At 37.8% G+C, this 21,724-nt stretch overlaps 1 protein-coding gene across 6 annotated transcripts in view; it reads left to right on the forward strand.

The window, feature by feature from the left end:
• The window catches only part of INPP4B (inositol polyphosphate-4-phosphatase type II B), a 4,727,932-nt gene that overhangs the window by 4,436,607 nt on the left and 269,601 nt on the right, over window positions 1–21,724 (forward strand). For all 6 annotated transcript variants that reach the window (XM_044062266.1, XM_044062271.1, XM_044062267.1 and 3 more), the window contains one exon: window positions 1,484–1,581. In XM_044062266.1, coding sequence (XP_043918201.1) covers window positions 1,484–1,581 — 98 coding nt within the window. The remainder of the gene's footprint in view (window positions 1–1,483; window positions 1,582–21,724) is intronic.

The following is a 21,724-nucleotide window of genomic DNA, read 5'->3' on the forward strand; positions in this document are numbered from 1 at the left end:
ATGCTGCAATATAAATGTATATATTTGTAAAATGAGCAAAGAATACTGACCAATCCTATTGCTAGCCAAATGTGCATTAAATGCATTTCATTCATGTGAAAAAGGTAGTGCAGGCCACTTAGACTTCTCATTCAGTTACTTATCCCCCTGCACCACCTTACTTATGTGTGTGCTACCCCTGCCCCAATGATAACTCTGCAAGTTACGTTATTAAAACCACTTCCCTAACATCTCCACTAATCAAGACAAAAGGACACAAGACATCAACAACACCAGTAAGGCAAAGCCCCTGAACACTTACACATATGCACCATCTGCTGTAATGCAGGCTTACGCATCTTTAAAAGTACCACCTCTGCAGTCAAACATTCATTTATTGCCATACTTCTACATACCTACACTGTATAAAGCTTGACTTCAAACTAATGTGATTGTCACAGATTTGTGCTTTTACTCAATTTTTGTCATTCATTTATGTTTTTCACATTTGTATTGTCTGTCAAATAAATAAGAACCTTGTAAATAGATACACACACACACACAGACAGACACACACATACATATATAGGTCTAGGACATTTCACTGAATGCACATTTCACTGAGACTCAAATGACTGAACACAAATCACTGAAAGCACAATTCACTGAAACACATTTCACTGAACGTTATATATTGCCTTTTCTCCACTGTTGTGGGACCCTGGAGTTAGTATATATAGTAAGGGGATGGGGGGCTATGCCCCCCCACACACCCCCTTACAATATATACTAACTCCAAGGTCGCACTACAGTGGGGAAAAGGCGATATATAATTTTCAGTGAAATGTGTTTCAGTGAATTGAGCTTTCAGTGAAAAGTGCACATTAATTTGACTTTCGGTGAAATGTGCATTCAGTGAAATGTCCTAGACCCATATATATATATATATATATATATATATATTTATATATATATATATATATATATATATATATATATATATATATATATATATATATATATATATATATATATATATATATATATATATATATACATACATACATACATATCTATAACTGTATGTCTGGGTCTGGATGTATGTAAAAATACACACAGACACACACACACGCACACACACACACACACACACACACACACACACACACACACACACACACACACACACACACACACACACACAGACATTTCTTATAAAAACAGACAGTCTCACTTGCATACACAGTTAAAATACTGTTCATGTTTTGTTATACTCTGCATTTCAAGTTCAGCTGTAAAATAAGTTTTATGTTAATATTCCTTTAATCGTTCACAGTAAATATTCACTGATGCAAAATGTCAGTGTTTATTTTAGTCTGCTTAAATTGTATTTGTACATTTACTATTCTTTTTACCATCTTGGAAGTGTCTCTGTGTTCCTTTGCTTATCATATGATGCTATAATTCTGAAAATGCTTTTCACACTTTTTTCTTTGTCTTTTAGGTTTGGAAACATTTCCTTGCAGGAAAGCATCAACTTAGAGAACCTTGAGCTTCTGCAACAATATTACAAATCGTTTACTGAAAAACTGTCCCCTGACAGTAAGTACACCAGCAGAGTATTCTTTTTCTTACTAAACTGTTACATTGTCCAGGGAACACTAGACTTACTGTTTGCTATGTGCTAGGAAAGTACAGGCCTTACTTTCCCATTTGGTGTTAGACTGGCCTTACCTTTCCCATGATTCATAATTATGTTACCCCTTAGTGAGAATACCTGGGATCATGATAATTATATATTACCCCAGTGAGAATAACTAGGATCATACCACATGAGTTCATACTCATGCATGTCTGCATTATATACAGTTGTTGGCTTTCTGTGCCTTTTCTGATCATTTTTAATACCTGGGGTACATCTCCAAGGGGTAAAACTGAGTCTTCATATTTAAGAACAACATTGTATTGAAGATCTTGAATTAAAGATCTGCACTGTTTTTTATTTTTTTATTTTAATTGAATCTAGAACAGAAGCTGCTATTAAAAAATGCATAATTAGTAGCACATATAAAATACTGCTTGATAACTATACTATAGGAATTAATTAAAAGAGGTCAGAAAAGATTGGGAATAAAGATTAGATATGTAATTCACAAAGTAACAATGGGAGGACATATGTATGGCTCCCAGATATGCAGTCTAGAAGATGTAGGATTTTTGCCTGGAAGTGTTTACACAGATACTTTTATACCCGAAGCAGACTCCAAATTTTTCCTTGGGTAGATGGCAAATATTGGAGAGGTGGAAAAAACTGTGTGCATGATGTGAAGCAGAAACAAGAGCAGTAAACAGGAAAAAACATCACACTGTTTGTACTGAGCAGAAAATGGCAGTAAAATATCGTTATAGTCCAAGAAGGGTTCCCTTCACAAAATGTATTCCAAAGTCCAAAGTAAAAAAAAAATAAATTTAATAAAATGTTGGAGATGTGATGGGGAAGAAAGAGGTAATTGGGAACATATGTTTTGAAAGTGTAATTTATTTTTATTTATTTATTTATTTTACATTTGTTGACCGTGATAGTCCGTCTGGATACATGTCCATTTTCAGCGGAGGCCCGGGGAGAAAAGCTCCACATATACAAGTTTCAATATACATAACGTATATTTTATTACCTAGGAAACATACATATTGTTATCTATTACAATGAATCAAGAAGACAAAGGTAATTTTAAGCAGAACAATTATCTCAATTTCAGTTCAATTAGCCTCAATGCAGAGGTGAATAAGGTTTCAGTAGATACAAAGGGAGGAGAAATAGGTCAGGAAGAAAGAAGTGTCATGGTCTATACCATGGGAAACAAATGAAAGAAGAGAAGTGAGAGATATTAGGAGGGTAGGAGGTAATTAATCCGGGAATGAACATTGGCAGAGCCAGTGTGATTTAAAATATTGAAGTAGACTTTTTTTAAAGAGGGATAAGGAGGTAATGGTAGTAATGCTAGAGGGAAGAGAGTTCCAATTTTTGGCAGTGACGTTAGCAAATAGAGCATCACCTCCTGCATTATGGGATTGGACATTTTGAAAAAGAAGCCTATTTGCGGAGCGTAGGCTCTTTAGGTTGTTATGTGGTGTAATTAGGCCCTTTAGTGCAGGAGCTTTGTCTGGGTGTTTAAGTATCTTAAATGTCTCAATAAGTTGATTTTGCTGGAGAAGGTTAGGGAGTTCTATCCATCCAAGGGTTTTTAGGTTATTACAGTGGTGAGTTCTATATGGAGTGCCAGTGGCAAATCTGGCAATGTGATTATATGAACTTGAGAGTTTATTTAGCTCACTTTTATTAAGCTTGGTGAAAACTGGGGATGCATATAAGAGAGTAGATAGTAAATGAGTGCGGGCAATGGTTGTTTTTGTCATTGGGGTTAAAAAGGTTTTTATTCTATATAGTGACCCTAATTTCTTGTTCATGGTTTTAATAGTATTATTAATATGCGTATCAAATCTAAGTTTATTGTCCATGGTAACTCCTAATAGCTTGGTATGGGGGTCAGGTGAGATAGTTGTCCCATTGTTTGATTGAATGGTGAAGTCAGTAAAGGGAAGTTTTTGGGTTGGATGAAAAAGAAGCAGTTTGTTTTTTTTTTGGATTAAGAAGTAGCTGTCGTCCTGATAACCAGTTTTCCACAGCTGTGAAGCAGGATTGGGTTTTTGCCAATAGATTCTCTAGAGATGTATCGGAGCAGACTAAGGTCGAATCATCGGCATATTGTACACATGTTGCCTCAGGGATGGCTTTATGTAGGTCATTAATAAAAACTGAAAAAAGAAGTGGGCCCAGTATGGACCCTTGTGGAACCCCTATGGTATTAGGTAAGAGTTCAGAGAGTTGATTGTCCCAGAGTGTGGCTTGTTTCCTATCTGAGAGGTACGCACGGAACCAGCCTAAGGTTAGGTTGTCAAGTTGTAAGGTTTTGAGAGTATTATGAAGTAGTCGGTGGTTGACCATGTCGAAGGCTTTAGAGAGGTCCAGAAAGAGAGCAGATGATATTTTTTTGTTATTACGGTTTCTATTGATTGTATCCGTAAAAGCGAGTAGGGCAGTAGTTGTACTATGGTTAGGTCGAAATCCATGTTGTGAGTTGGTAAGTAGATTATTCTGAATAAGATAATGAAGGAGTTGTTTGTGTATACATTTTTCCATAATTTTGGCCAGAGGGGACATTATGGCTATTGGCCTATAGTTTGATAGTTCCGTGGAATTACCTCCCTTATGAAGTGGTATGACGTGGGATGTTTTCCAAATTGTGGGGATGTTAGATTCAGAGATGGTGCGATTAATTAGTATGGATATTGGGTAGGCAATGACATCTGAGGCTTTTTGCAAGTATTCGGCTGGGAGGAGGTCAGCGGAGAGGGTGGTAGGTTTAAGCTTTTGAAGTAAGGATCTTATAGTAGAAGTGGAGACAGGTTGTAAATTGAAATTAGGTTTAGTTTCTGGATTGAATTCATTCACAGAACAATGGGTAGCTGATAGTTGGTTAGCTAAGGTTTGAATAGTGTTCGTGAAGAAAGAGTTAAAGGTGTTGGCTACTTCAATTTGGGTTTTATCAGATACCTGTTCTGGGGTAGGAGTAGAGGATTTGCCTGGGTGGAGAAGATTATTAAGACCTGCCCAGAATTTTTTAGGGTTCTTTTGGTGTTTGTTTTGTAGTTGGCAGTAATAATTTTTTTTGTCAGTTATTACTGATTTTTTAGTTACATTTCTTAATTGCTGAAATCGGATGTGGTCTTGAGGTAGTTTGGTTGCTCGCCATATATCCCATGATTTGTTTCTGTTTTTCATTTTAGCTTTAGTTTCATTTGTGAGCCAGGGTGCAATGTTTGATTTCATTTTGATTAATCTTTTAGGGGCATGATTATCGAGTATGGCTAGGAAGGTAGTATTAAATATAGATACTGCGTCCTCTAGGGGGAGATACTTTAGTTTTGTCCAGTTACAGGATCTGAGTTCTTCTTGAAATTTTGCAAGGTCAAATTGCTTCCTATTTCTAATTGACCTGTACATAGGAGTTGTAGGGAGGCCTGTTTTATTTTTCTTTATATATGTAATTAGGTGATCGCTTAGGTCATTTGGAGCAGTCCCAGCCTTATATTTTTGAGGTTGGCTATTTATTAGAATCCAATCTAAAATACTTTCTTTTTGGTTGGCATTTCCAATTCTGGTGGAGGTATTTATGATCTGTGTAAACCCATGAAGGTTAATGTGGATGGGGTAGGTTTCTGAGGAGCATAGGTTCCAATCAATGTTGACGTCACCCATGATGATGGTTTCTTGGGGGTAGTTATTAGAAATCCAGTTTAGTATATTTTCTAGTGTATCCACATTGTTCCCAGAAGGGATATACACTGTAATTAGATTTATGCATTTTTCTTTATTTAAATGTAGTTTTAGGGCAAGTATTTCCGCATTAGAGATTTGGGGTGGTTGGTTGGTGTTGAAGGTAACATTTAGATTATTGTTATAGAGCACAATAATACCACCACCCTTTCTTTTTATACAGTCAACCCTATGTATATTATGTCCGGGTGGTAGGATTTCATTGTCTTTGGTTCCTGGTTTTAGCCAAGTTTCAGTAATACATATTATATCTGGAAGGTGAGTGGCTAGGAGGGCGTGCAGGCTAGGTACTTTGTTATTGATACTTCTAATATTTAAGTGATAAATCTGGAGGGAATTGGCTGACTTTGACAGGGGTGATGGGCAGTTTGGAATGGTATCAGTTATAGGGCCAGGATTAGGGTGGATATCTCCATATTTAATGATGTTTCTACTGAGGTACTCTAATAGTTTAGTTAGTTTTAGAAGCAGCTTTTGATTTTGTCTGGATTTGGGTTGATTAGGATTGATTTTGAAGTGGTAGTGGTGTATAGAATTGGGAATTATGCCACCTAACTGTTGGAAATTTGGTTTACTTCTAAATTTTACTGGGGGAGTGTTGGTACTACCTCTGGGGTAGGGGTACCCTGAGTATGGCTGGTCTTCGTATTTGGTAATTAGGTAAGTGATAGTTATAAGTGGGGTGATAAGAAATATAGTTATTATTATAGCCTTTGAATTAGCGGGTCGAGTGGGTTGCATGATTTAAGTAGTGAGCTGTAAAAATTGGGATATAGGTGTGAGCAATGAGTAATAAGGTATGTAGCAGGGGGTGGAGACAGAGGGGGAATTATGGGACAGGGTATGGTTAGGAGATAATAAGGGGGCGTGGTTACTTAGCTATAAATGTAGGGGCACTGGGGGCGGGTGGGATATGGGGGCAGGGTGGGGCACGGAGCGAGCCCGAGCGCAGCGAGTGCGAGCGGAGCGGGGATAATCCAGTTCCAATGTTTTCTAATGGCAGGAATTTTAAGGCAAGTACTTATGGTAGTTAGTGTTTTACTAATGCTATGTATTAGAGTGAAGCTACAGAGAGTCAATTTAGTATGTACTCTGTTTACTTTTACTGGGAGTTTTATTCTACTAATCTTAAAATGTATCCAATTTACGTGCTTGTAAGATATATGGGATGCTATCCTTTAATTGAATCCAGTACGCTTGCTAGTATACTATAAACGTTGAGCGTAACAAACAAGTCAACAGTAGCTTCTTTTCATTAGGAAGCTTACGTTTAGTTTAGAGTAGTACCTTAAATTAGCTTTGTTTGCTCTCTATATTTAATAGACTGCAGCCTTGAGTTAGCACTTGCTTGTTTTAAAGTGTTCAGGTCAAGCGTTTCACTTTGGTAGAGCTGTAGAGTAGGATGACGTTGGGGGGTGAGAGAGGACGGAGCCTAAAGGAAAAAGATACAGAATATATAGACAGTGTTGGCGTTAGCTCATAGTATTAGTAGTGAATTATGCAGCACAGTTTTAAGTAAATCACTATATAAACTCTACAGTTCAAACAAACAATAATTGTACCCTTCTATCAGCGCCATATATCATTTCGTGATATTAAGCTGAGGAACGCCAAACATTAATGAGTTAGCAAATTTAAAAAATTCCCTACAGAGTACTCTGTCGGGAATACTGGGCAAGCAAATAAGCATAACTAAGGAAACAATTCTTTTGAGCTGGGATACAGGATCTGAATTGGCTAGGCATAGGAAGGCCTTGTTAAGTTTAATTCTGGTGGCTAACAAAAAGTTACTAGAAAATGGAAATCAAAATCTAAATTAACCAAGGAATGAATATTGTAACAGAGGTAATCTAACAGGAATTGGGATCTTTAGAAAAGGGTAGGAGTAAATTACACATAGAACAAATGGAAATTGTGGGAACAATGCATACAGAAAAGTGTACTAGAAGAGGAATGAGGTTTAAGAGAAGGCAGGAACTGAATAATTTATGTAATGTTACTTAGATTCTAGGACATATAAAATGTATGTGATATATAATGTTTGTAAAAGGAAATTAATATGGTTGATTACTTTTAGATAAATGTAAGTATGGCTATGTCACAAGTGATAATTCCATAAAGGTGTTTAAAAAACACTGTATTGAAGATCTGATTTTTATACAAGAGACAGCATATACATGTGAAGGGATGGTGGTGGTTAATAATTGAAAAAAAGGGGGAAAGGTGCCCATAATTTGCATTTTATTTTGACAGTGTGTATGTTCATCTTTAACATTCAAGCTACTAAGGAAACTCTTTCCCAGAAATGTCCTGGAAAAAAACTATAGTACAGTAACATTCCAACTGTATCTCAGGCTAACAAGTGAGGTGAGGAAAACATACCTTAAAGGAGAACCATACCTACAGACTGAAAAAAATATGTCTATTTCATCATGGCTTGATGTTTCTTACATTTTAACACTACTTTTGGACACCATATACTTTTTTTAGATTTTTAAGTGCAATTCCAGAGTCTGCCCACATAGGGTCCAGATATACTTTTTTATATTTTTAAATGTAATTCCACAGTCTGCCCACATAGGGTCTGGCATCTTTATTTTTAAGTCTAACTCTAGGTATTCCATAATGCAGTGTTTGGCTTTAAAATGTTACTTCATAGTCTCTAAGCTCCTGTCAGTGCATTGACTTTACATGTCTTTTCATGTATACCCTGTTTTCTTTTAGTCAATCAGGTTTAATTACCATTTCATGTTTTTCAATGACTGCTTAAAGGACAAACAGGGATAATCACACTTAACATTATTCTAAGTGCCTGTTACTTCTTTTTGTTTCTAAAGTGGCCAGTATTCATTCTTTTGTTATGTCTGAGTTGTAGTCCTTAAACTCATCCCCCCAAGTACCTCCCCTTCATATCTGTCAAAGTGCCAAAGGTAATTTGAACTGTTTGCTGCTGTGATTGCTAGCCTACAGCAGAAGACAAAGTTCATAAACTGTTCTTCTTCTTTCGGCTTTTCCCGGTTAGGGGTTGCCACAGCGGATCACCTGTCCACTCATGACTGGCAGTGGAGTTTTGTGGTGTCGAGTTGTCAGCCCGGCGCCCAACCTTCCACAAAAGGCACACACACACAAGCACTCATGCTTAGGGTCAGTTTACAGTGTCCAATCCACCTACAGCATGTCTTTGGGATGTGGTAGGAAACCGGAACACCCGGAGAAAACCCACACGATCACAGGGAGGACATACAGACTCCACACAGAAGGTACCCCAGCCGAGGATGAAACCAGAGAACCTCTTGCTGTCAGGCGACAATGCTAACCGCTGCACCACCGTGGCTGCCCAAATGCTTTGCACTATTCATCTACTTGCAGAGGGACACTTATTTTTGCTGCACCATAGCCTCTTTCTGTCATCAAATTTTAATCCTTATTACCTACTAATTGGTAGCAAACCTTCCAACTTCATTTTTTATGGATTCTTGAGAAAGCAAAATTTTTAAATAATTGTGTCACAAAGGCCATAAAAAATAAAACATTTTGTTTTTATATAGCACTGTGATGCACTTAAAATAAGACTTTTTGCATCTGTACGTGCATTTTCTAAACAATAGTAATGCGAGTTTAAACTATCACATTATTGATTTAACAGTAATCAGCACTGATTTCCTGAAAAGTTATGAGGGACAGATCAAAAGTAAGATTAAAAAAATCCTGAGCATTCTGCAAAATCAGGGACATTTGAGATGTATGGTCTTGCACCATTTACCTCTTACTATACTGTTGGCTGTGTTTGCCCCCTGTAATTTGTCTCTTGCAATTGAAGGATTTATCCATGTTATCTGCAGTAATTTTCTTAAACCCGTAATCATTGTTAATGCATCTTGTCTGCTTTATTTATGTAGGTTAGAGGATCTGAAGGAAAGTGTATAATGGCATTTAAATCAAGGTGAATTTCACAATGCAAAGGTAGTAGAATGCAAAAGCCATAAAGAAAATCATTAACAACAAATGGAAGATATTACAAGGCAGCTTAGATTCAGATAGGTTAATATGTCCAAGATTAAAGTCTGTACATAGAAAAGGGCAAAATTTGAAGTAATTACTAACATTTAAAATTGGCTTGTAACAACTGAGTATACTGTAGGAAATAGGATGTTTTAAATGTGGGTTCTGTCATTATTGTAGATAAATTAGCTTGGCTTACATTCTGCATCTGCCACACACTAACTCTTATTTTAGGTCAGTTTTATGATAGACTTTGGTTCAACCAGCATGGTATATATTAGAAAACTGTTAAGCTGTGTTTTGGATTTCTAATACCCTGATGGGAATGGCCCCATTCCTATGTCAAAGTATGATTAAAGTTTGTGAAATTAGTGTTGTTTCAATATTTTATGTTAGCCAAAAGTGCTCTTTGCAGCACCCGCAATGTGCCCCAAATTGATTCCTTCTTCAGTTCACATTTAGCTACATGTATCGGTAGCATATCTAAATACGATTGTAAATTCTTTTCTGTGAGATCCATTGCTCCTACTACTATTGAAACTATCTGGATATATGTCTTCCACATTGCCCTTGTTTCTGCCTGCAAGTCCTGGTATTTTAAGACCCTGTGCCTCTTTGTATGTAACACACTGTAATCACTGGGTGTTGCAATTTCAATAATCAGTGCTACTTTTGTCTTCTTTTCATGGACTACTATATCTGTTTTTCTCGCATCTATTTTTGAACTGTTGGTAATGGCTGATCACATGTGGTAGAAATTTCAGCATTCTCTATAGTACTTTATAGCTCATGTTTCCAATACTTCTCAGCGACTTCAATATTATGTTTGCACAATCCCAAATGTAACAATCTTGCCACATTATTATTCCTTTCAGTATACAGGCCCTCTCCGATTAGTGTATCACACCCAACAACAGCATGTGCCACTGTTTCCAGTTCTGTTTTATGAAACCTGCATTTGTCTGTTTCTCCCACATGTTCAGTGGACGTTGCAAACCAGCATGTATGTAGTCCAGTATCCTGGGCCACCAATGTTAGCTTTCCATCTTTAGGTTTAAATTCACCTCTCCTTAACCATTCCTGTGTTAGATCCTGATCAACATGAGTTTTTTTCTGTACTTTCCACTATATTTTAGCCTTGTCCACATTTCTTGCCTTCTTTTCTGATCCTTCTCCTTACATTCTTTCTTTTGCCTTTTTTTGGAATAGTCATTTGCTGCCTGATTTTTGTCTCCTTCTGGTTTGATTTCCATTCCCACTTGACACCGATATGCTTTTGCTAAACTAAGCATGGGAGTCATCTTAGACTTATTCTATTCATGTTTTAAAACTTTCAGTATGTTTGTATCTGGTGAAGTCAGCAGATATATACATGTAATCAGTTTTGTGGTGGTACATACCTCCTTCAGAACGATGAATATATAGTCTTGGTATGCAGTAATTTTTATATATCATTTGATGAGGGTGAAGCATTTTTTTCTTGTTTTCCTGTTCAACTGATTCACTACCTTTTGAGGCTAGTTAAACACCCCAAAACTGTAAGTTAGAGCAGGAAGAGCAAATTGGTGCATAGCTTGGAATTTATTTCTAGGATTCAGTGCTGTTTTCAGTATTAATTTTAGTCTTCTAAAGTATTCCTTATTGAGTTTTATTCACATTGTTTTGATGTTTGTCAGTCTTTCATCAATTCCCAAATGTTTACGCACTCCCTCCTGCTCAAGCCCCTTTATATCGTATTTGTGTTCCAGACTATCTTCATGGTGCTGCAGCTTTCCTGCTTTAAATGTTGCTTTTGCACATTTATCAAGACTAAATGATATTCTTATATCATCTGATAAAGTTTTGACCACTTGTAGTTATGCATTCAGCTCCTCATCTGAAGATCTATACAGTTTTAAATCATCCACAAAATGACAATGAAAAGTCTGTACATTTTGTTGTTTTCTGAAAGCCAAATTGTAACCATGACCTAATCTGTTAAGTAGACAGCTTAATATAACAGCAAGACAAAAGGGCAACAGTGACAAGGAGTTTCCTTCTAATATCCCCCTTTTAATTTTTAACCCTGGGATAATAATTGGTCCTTCATCATGGCTTAGCTTCAAACTGCTTTGCCACTGTTTCATGATCACTGTAATTTAATTGATCAATGTAGGGCTTATTTTGTACATTTGTAAGCACTTCTTTATCTATGTGTGTAGAATGCTGTCAAATGCTTTTTTGTAATCTATTCATGTCATATTTAGATTCTTCCCCTTTTTACAGTTCTCCATTATGACTGTATTTAACAACAAATGATCACTTGTTCCATATTACTTTCTTTTGTTACCCTTTTGTTCTATTGCCATGATTGAGTTTTCTTCTTCCAAATGACTATAAACTGTGTTTCGCATTGGTGCTTTGTATAAACATTCTATGATATATGTAACATTCTAATGTGTGTGTTGATTTTAAAATCATGTTTTAATTAAGTTGGAAGTTGGGGGGGATTGAATAGTTATGAGACAAAAAGGAGTACACCAAGCAAGTCAAAACTAATGCCTGCCAGCTACCTGGGTTGAATGAAACAATCAGCATATAATGTATTTTAAAATTACAAAATGGTTTTAACAAGTGACTGTTAAAACAATTTTAAGACTTGTCTTTGGTAATTTACAGAACATATGATCAGCAAAAGACTGTATTCAAACTGAGGAGTTTTGATGGGGCATTTATTCTGAAGAATATTTGAAGATTTTTGTAAAGAACAAAAGTGAGAAATAACAGTTAAAAAAAACACTGGTGATTCGTGGTGGTGTTTTTTTTTTTTTCAATTTTGAGGACCAGATATGTAAACTAAATACTTATATGCTCACACACCCACAAACACAAATAAAATCAGTTTTGTTTATGTATTGCTCAGTGCAGAAACTGCTGGCTAAATTTTTTTCACTTTAATTTTAGCTGTAGTTTGATAAGCTAGTTTGACAGCTATCATTTGACAACTCATTTCACAGCTGTCTGCCTGGAGCTGCGATAACCTGCTATGCATGTTACTAGGTAGAACAGCAGCATCATATTGCTGTATGCTTGCTGTACTTCTGTGCCTGGAGTCATGACTTTGAAGGGGAGTGGCTGGAGCTGTGACATTTTTAGAGCATTGCAGAGCTAAGAACTACCACACATTCAGACAGACACAAAGACACACACAAATGCAAACACAGGCATATATGCACACAAATATATAAGTGCATAGACACACATGAGCAGATACACACACATACACACCTACTACTACATAACATTTACATACACACACACTTGTATATGCATACACACATGGATTCACTTTATATCTTTGAAATACTGAAATGTCGAAATTCAGTATTTCGAAGCTATAAAGTTGAATCTTTAAAACATAGAAAACTCAGAAGCGCGAAATTCAAAATCTCGCACACCAGAGATTTTGAATTTCATGCTACTACTGCACATACACACACACGCACACACACACACACACACACACACACACACACACACACACACACACACACACACACACACACACACCATCCTCCCCACACATAAACACAAGCTCTCTACTACATAAAAGCAGGGGGGCTGCACCCCCACACACCCCTATTTAAATATTATAACTCCGAGGTTGCACTACACACAAACGCACACACACCACCACACAAGCTACATTCTGCTCACACACACAGATCACAGAAACAAAACACACTAACACACAACACAGCCCCTATCCAAAACCCTTAACACACACAGACACACACACACACACACACACACACACACACACACACACACACACACACACACACACACACACACACACTTACCTGAATCTGTAACCAGAGCGAAACCTCAGAAGCATGACATTCAAAACCTCCAGTATTCGAGGTTTTGAATTTCGTGCTTCTGAGATTTTGCTCTTTTCAGGATTCCACTTTATGGGCTCGAAATACTGAATTTCGACATTTCAGTATTTCGAGCTTCTAAAGTGAATCCATGCACACACACACACACACACACACACACACACTGACTTTATACTTGGATTGGCTGAGCAAGATGATTAGAGTAGCCTTGCCGTAGAGGTGCAGGAAGGGTGGGGGGTAAAGGGGATGCAGCCCCAGGTTCAAGAAGTTAGCGGGCGTGATTGGAAAATGCTGGTCGATGGGTAGTATACTATCAGAAGTATTCCGAAGTGGCTATGAATAGTGCATTAGTAGTCAGGATCAGGACCAAAATGCTTTAGTACTTCATGTGTGGTATAACCACTTGTTGTAACTGTATCAAGTGGTTGGTACAATTTTTAAACAAAAAAGAGTCCTCCATTTTTAAAGTTGAGGAGGTGCTAAATTGAGGATTGTCACAAGGATCCAAAAATAGTAGCAAAGGTTCTGCCATTGCTCAGATTCTCCTGTTAGAAAGCATAGACTCAGTGTAGCTAATAGCTGCATACTTTTAATTTTTCTGCACTGCTCTGCAGATATTATGTTTCATACAGATGTCTGTGAATTGCTGTACTGTTCAAGAATCTGTAAACAGCAGTGCACTGGCTGTGTAAATGTTTAATTTGCAAAGGCAAAACTTTTATTGTAACAAAGCTTTCGGATAAAATCCTTCATCGGTGTTAATAAGTGGAAAATGTTTTTACACTGAGTTAATTGATTTTATGGTTTTATTGGCTGGCTGTGTTCAAAGTTATTTTAAACTGAATATAAATTTGGTACAACCGATTTTGAAATGTATTAACACTGATGAAGGATTTTATCCAAAAGCTTTAGTGCAAGAAAAGTTTTGACGTTCTTTGGAGTTGGATTAGTTTTTGTATATTTCATTTGTGGCTAACTTCTTGCTTATCACTGCTTCAACCATTTATTTTAGTATAAGTAATTTGCAAAGGCCACAGTCACAGACTACCACAATTACATACTGCCCGAAAACCCCTCCCTACCCTGGGCAGCATCAGGGTTCTACTGAGCAATGTGGACTTATGAATCTTAAGTATATAAAATCATACATAGGAAGATATCTGGGAATTCCAGCCTGTGGCAGTCAGCAGGTACTACTGTGTAGCCTGAGTCTGAAATGCGACACAAAGAAAAATGTAAATGCAAAGCCCCTGCTTCCCTCATGTGGAGAATAAGCTGTCCGCGTACCCCAGAGTTATATATACCAACACCACAATCACACAGACACGAGACAAAATGAAAAGCTATACACAGCAGTGTCTCTGCTGGTGTGCAAGTAGAAATCACACTGCAATGTATATCTTTTTATTTATTTATTTTGGAGAACAGCGACTGGGGAATCAGAAAATCTGAAAATTAAAATTGAACCATTTAGCCTTCATTCATTTATTACTTATGAGGTCATACGAAATACAAGGTAACTGAGTCTTGTAACCATTTATGCCTAGTCATTACCCACCCTTATACCATACCTACTTTGTTGTAGATGACGAAGCCAGCCACGCCAGGGTGGAATTTTGGAATACCCATCCAGTCACTGAGTTCCAGTGTGAAGGAAGATAATATATCACACTGTTTAATTTGCAGTAGGATTATATTCCAGAGGTGGGGAGGGTACTGCATACTGATCCTCTCTCCACCATGTTTTATTTATCTGCTGATGAAAAAAGTAGAGCATTGGTTCTGGTATTTGTGAGACTACTTGATTTGAGGAGACACAAGAGATCCAGAACCACTGGGTCCTCAATGGCATGGAAAGCAAGGCATAGATCCCCCCTCAGGAGCCTCTATGAACTGAAACTTTTCTGCTAGCTTAGGGTTTTTAAACTAGGGATGATCTTAATTAGGAAACTCTGAGATCTTTGTAGTTATTTATTTTGTAGTTATTTAATATGTCTAGTCAGATGCATCCGAAAGTGGACTTTGTATTAGTAACTGGCCTAGTTGCTACTGAATATAAGGGGTTACTGACTTCTTTAGATCTGGATGGTATCCTTTTAGCAATTAACTGCTCTGAGTTGAAGTATTTTCTGACTACTGTCATTAACAGGTTTGTCTGCAACCATTGGCAAAACTCAGAGTGAGCATTAGAGTTGAAACCAAATTCAAACTAAGTCATTATTTAAAAAAAATCAAATACTTATTATTAAGCATCCCATCTCCCATGTATAACGTACATGACACATATTTATTATTATAGTCTTTCTTACACCTAATGCATATATGTGTGCATATTTCTTTAATGTAACCTGTACCAGTTCACATATAAATATGTGTACTTATTTAATGTAACTGTTCCATTTCACACACATGTATATTGCACATACCCATTTAATGGAATCTGTACCAACTCATACAATGTGTATATACTGCACACTCACATATTTAGTGCAGACTATTTATGTGTTTGTCAACTGGGGTTGAACACTTTTCTGCATGGACCATGTTCGCATTCAGCCCAGATATAAAAAAAAAGAAAAAAAATGAAATACAAGATAAAATGAATAAATAATAGAACAGCAAGAGAATTACATAGTAGCAAAAAATTAACAGTAGGAGATAGTAAGAACAGTAAATCACATATTTTCAGAATTAAAAAGAAACAAATGTATAAAATAGTAACTATCTTCTTCTTCTTTTTTCGACATTTCCTGGTTAGGGGTCGTCTACTGATCACCTGTCTGCTCATGATTGGCAGTGGAGGTTTACGGTGTCGACTTGCCAGCCCGGCACCCAACCTTGCACGGAAGGCACACATTCACGCCTAGGGCCAATTTACAGTGTCCAATCCACCTACAGCATGTCTTTGGGATGTGGGAGGAAACCAGAGCACCCAGAGGAAACCCACGCGACAACGGGGAGGAGATGCAGGCTCTGCACAGAAGGCACCCCAGTCGAGGATCAAACTAGAGAACCTCTTGCTGTGAGGTGACAACGCTAACCGCTGCACCACCATGGCCTTCCCATAAAATAGTAACCATCATGTTTCCTATTTTCAACTCACATAGGTTATACATGTTAAAAATGTTCCAGGTCCCACACTTTTGTGAAACACATACTTATTTAGTACAGCTGGCACATTTCACCCTCCAATATAGACATAGATGTGAATTCGCGGGTGAGTGTGTGTGTATCCATAATTAGGCAATGCTTCTGCATCAGTCCTGAAAAGAGGCCTTTGTGCCTAGTGGGTTTAAGCTGCACATACATATTTGGCTCGTATTGTCCAAGACCCTATAAATGTATGCTAGAATTAGACCATTTATTGTGAACTGCCTCATTTCCTGTTTGCATACACTTGCATATGTGCACTTACTTCAGACCGTGCCAGCTCCCATATGTACATGCTGTACTTATTTATTTTTTTAAATAACTGTCTTGTGCCTATGTCCACTTATAAGTCAATATAAATTTTCACTGTGGACTAGTATTTCTCTGTGTGTTGAATTTGATAAGTGCCCTCTCCAAAAGAAAGGAAACAGAATGTGAATAAATATGCATGTACAAGTTATGTACATGGCTATAAATTAATAATGAAGGTGTTTTTAGGTGGGAGCTCTCAGTGAATTTGGAAGTTTTGAATGTTTTATTCTTTTGTGTTGTTTACTGGGTCTCTAAAATCAAAGAGTAATTTATTTACTGGACAGTTGCATAAAAATTAATAAAAAGTAAATTTTGGATTTATTTCATAGGTTCATAGATAGGTACTAGGCTATTGGCCCTAGGACCTATATAAGCCTAGCCAAAAAGGTACCCTGGCTTTCGCCACCCAAGAAATTTATTTTCCTGTGCCTCTGTCGAGCAGAGCCACAGAAGTGATCCCCAGGGTGAATTTCCTATTTCCCATCCAATCATCAAGATTTTTCTTGAAGAGTGCTAATGAAGAGCTTTGTTTGATATAGATAGGTAGTTTGTTCCAGAGTATGGGAAGTCTCTGGGACAGGAATCTATCCATCCAGCATGTTCTGTTTATTGTGGTGACAAGGTTTAGGTCCCTAGAGCATTTAGCTTGGAGGGATTGGGATTTCTTTAAGTGGAGCATGTCCAACAGCTCTGCGTTTGACATAGCTTTGTATGTTAGGCAGAGATCACCTCTGAATAGGCAATATGCAACGGAGTAAAGCTGGAGTTTTTTGAGACGGTCTGCATAGGGCATCTGTTTGAGACCAGTAATCCTCTTTGTGAGGTATTTCTGCGTCCTTTCCAGTTGTTGCAGATGTCTTGTGAGGTACATATCAAAAGCGGCATTGAACTCTATAATGGGTCTAATGAGTAATGAGTAGAGGGGAACAATGACCTTTTTTTACCTGGATGAGAAACCTTTTGTGATGAGATGTGCCAAGTATAAGGATTTCCTGACTACTGTGTCGATGTGATTATCAAAGGAGAGACTACTGTCCACCTGTGTCCCAAGGTCTCTTATCACACTTTCGCTGTTAAGTAGACTACCGCTTATGTGGTAGTTCATGGGTACAGAGTTTTTACCAAAGGGGATGACAGTGCACTTTTTGGCATTGAGCTTGAGGCCATGACTTTGACACCGGGCATCTGTCTCAGTGAAGCCCTTTTGTAGGATGTCCACATCGTTAGGAATTTCGATTATGGCTCCTAGTTTGCAGTCATCTGTGAACTTCGTTAGCCAAAGACCTTCTGTGTTAGCCTGTACTTCAGAGAAGTAGATACCAAACAGGAGAGGACCCATGACTGGACCCTGTGGTACTCCACTTGTCACAGGTCTGAAGTCGGATTTGGAGTCTGCTACTTTCACAACCCATCTTGTGACATATGGATTTATACCTAGTTTAGTGAGTTTATCTATAATTCCAGAGTGGAAAGAGTGGCAAAAGCCTTGGCGAGATCTAGATAGGCTGTGTGAACCACCTTACCCTCGTCTATAGCTTTGGTGACTGCTTCAAAGAAGTCTATCAGGTTTAGGACAAACCCGAACTGGGTGGGGTCCAGAGTTTGGAGATTACCAATGTCTTAGTTTATAGGTTCCATGATGATATGTTCCATGGCCTTGCAAACCAGGCTCATCAGGCTAATGGGGCGGTAGTTCCCCAGGGTCTGTGGTGGCTCCCCCTTTGTGGAGTGGGATAACTGTGTGCCATTCAGTGGGCACAAAGCCTGAGGTGAGGCTCTGATTGAACATGGTACTTAGGTGGGGTGCCAATTCATTTCGTAGTGCCTGTAGAACACAGCCTGGGATGTTATCACATCCCATGGATGCTGTGTTTTTGGCTTTGGAGAGTGTGTTTTTTACCTGTGTAGCTGTGATTACAGGAACTTTGCATTCTTCCGGTATAAATGAGCCCTTTAGGGGGTGAGAGAGGGGTAAAGTTAGCACTGAACCTATCTGCCAGGATGTTGGCAGAATCAGTTGGTTCTGTATATTTAATGCCATTGTGCTGTAACTCAGAGCAGATCTGAGTGTTCATTCGCTTTAAGCCTATAGTATATATCTCCTTATAGTTAATTGGAAGAACTATTAATTAATTAATTAAACAATAAGGACAAAGGCTTGTTTGACAAGTGAATCATTCTTGCTTGGACTTTCTTGTTTTAGTCCTTATAACAAGCAGATATTCTTGTGCTGCATCAGTCTCAGTAAAAAGAAAGTTCTTGCCATCATTTTTCTGCATGGTAGGTGAATCATGTAGCCAGCCTCACCAACCTATCAAAATATATTAGCACTCAGTGCATAGAAAACACAATGATTACAGTTCTCCCATAAGGAAATGTATAGTTGATAATCTTGTTGTTTTGCAGATTACTGCAGGGGATTAAAATGATAGTCAAGCTCCATTTTGTGGGCTTGTTTTTTTAGTTCCGCTGTCTCGGTTTGCCTACTGGATGATTTTGTGCAACTCATTTAACCACATAGTACTACAGTGCCATCCTGAAAAAAGGCAGTTGTGCCTCTTGGGAATGGCCAGTTAGTAAATAACCTCTACCTTTAATAAATAATACATTATAACTTATTTCCTTCGGATATAGCTTCTCTGAATTTATCAGCTTTCTTTTCCACCCTGAAGTCTGCATTCCATCCATATTAGATATGCCAGCTCTTCTTCAACACCACGGTGCTACTTCTGCATTTCCTGCACACATCTTAGGTCCACATTCAGCCAGCATCTTTTGTAATTTAAGTTAGAGGACCGACTGAACTTACTGTCATGTGGATTGTTAGGCTCAATATGTGTATCAGCTTCCCACGGCACAACCATTTCCTTTTGGCATACCACGTGTGATGTTTTAAAACTTTTGTTGCCTCACCTCATTTTGAAATGTATTTATACAGAAAGTTTCTCTGTTATGATGTTGTTATGCAGAGTTAGTACATGGACAGATCCCTGTAGCACTTCCGTGGTTATCTTGATTTATTACATTCAGTTCTATTATCAAAATGTCCACTAATGTTGCTAGCATCAGTTGCTGTAACCTTGCTGTCACACTGATTCTGTCATTACCCAGGATTATGCATGTGGTGATAATATTCCAAAACCCATGTCATTAAGGGACAGGGCCTACCCAGTCACCTAAGTCGGGAGACATTACACCCGATGCCCCTCTTCATAAACATAACTAGTTTGGGGATTTCTGCATTTCAGGGAAAAACCTAACACTAAATTAGTTTGTAAGCACTGAGTATATCCCTGTTTTTGATGTTGGAGCAACAAAAGGGTTTGGTGAAGTCTACTGTCATTTGCTAATCAGGTTATAAAAGTGACAGGGTTGCCTGCCATATTTTCAAGAGTTATACTAAGTGTAATGGCTTCCTATTGAAATGTCAGCACTCGAAATGCCGAGTGCCATTAACCCCCCCCCAAAAAAAGACTGAAAACCCAGAGAAGAATGAATCTCAAAAATTGCTCCTCTCCTTAAAAACTTAATTTTTTAGGGGGCAAGCTCTCCTGCACCCCAACCCCCAATATCAACAATATTCCCAGAAATGGCATCTCGGACACAGTATATGTAAGTCTGTTCTTTCGGCCATTCAGTCTCGTATTTCCAACATTTCAAATGGTTACTGAATTTAACTGAATGTCTTAGGTAACTTCTGTCCGACAACATCTACCACTTTGTGAGATCTAAAACATTCTATAAAGAGTGCTGTTGCTTTTCCTACCGCAGAAAATAATTTGATGTGCTATGAAATAGTCCAAGAACAACAAAGGTACAGGACCATATGGCAATTCATCTGAAACCTTTAGACTGGAAATAAGGAATTAACTAATACACAACCTCATTCTCAGAGTTTGGAGTCTCATAACAGTTCCACAACATTTCAAGGATACCAGCACCATTACTATCTTCATGAAGACAGGTAATTCATTTATACCATAGAGCCTATGATATCTTATTCAACGTTCACATGGAAGCCAGTTCTTTCTGTGGAAAGCAATGGGTTTAAGACAGAGAATCATCTCTAGACATGTTGCTAGAGCACTGCAATTGTCAATGCACTAGATTACTGTTAACTGCTGACAAAATCCTTGTGTTTATTCTTCTAAACCATCTCTTTCCTGTCGCTAAACAAATCCTGACATAATCCCTGTATGGATTCAGGCCATCTCTTGGGACAACAGACTTCTGATGTCATGCAGATGCACTGTGCCAGTAATAAAAAGTTGGACCTCTACATCACTTCCAGTTAGCCTGCCTTATGTACTTGAATCAACCAATTGTGAAGACTTGTAAAAGATAATATAGCAATAACCCACGCCTGGGTGTGGGTAATGCTGGATTTACCCACGGTTGGCATGGTTTGGTCCCGAGGGCAAAACCCCTTTTTTAGCCTTGGCATAACTTAATATTGATTAATATAGAAATTTTATATTGTGTCACCATGGTATTAAATCACATATACATTTAATATACATTGTATTTACTTTGGGACACTTTATGTGATGACACATATTTTATATTTTATATTTATGTATTTTACATTTTGTATATCTTGCTATGTATATACATGTATTTACTTATTGTATTATTTTGCTTTATTTAGTGTAGAATTTTGTGTTAGGCATGTTCTGTAGCTTTTAGGTTTTTGGCGCGTTTTTTGCCAGTAATTAAGCAATTAGAGTGTATTTATACTGAACTCTCTCTTCATTTATGTGTTCTGAAGAAGACTGGATTTACAGTTGAAAGCGCTTAACACTTTGTTTTACAATAAATTATTGTGTTGTTGGTCGAGCGGCTTTTTATTTTTCATTCCTGCCTCTCTCCTTGTTATATTGTTGCCGTGAGTTATAGACTGTGGAGCAGTTGTCTTTTCAGAGATGGCGGGCACCAAAGATAATCAGCCGGCTTTATTGTCCAATGACGAAGTTGGTCAACCCCGAGTCAATGATGAATTGTG

This window comes from Protopterus annectens, chromosome 2.part1 (genome assembly GCF_019279795.1).
Source record: "Protopterus annectens isolate FY-2018-M chromosome 2.part1, PAN1.0, whole genome shotgun sequence".
Classification (NCBI taxonomy): Eukaryota; Metazoa; Chordata; order Ceratodontiformes; family Protopteridae; genus Protopterus; species Protopterus annectens.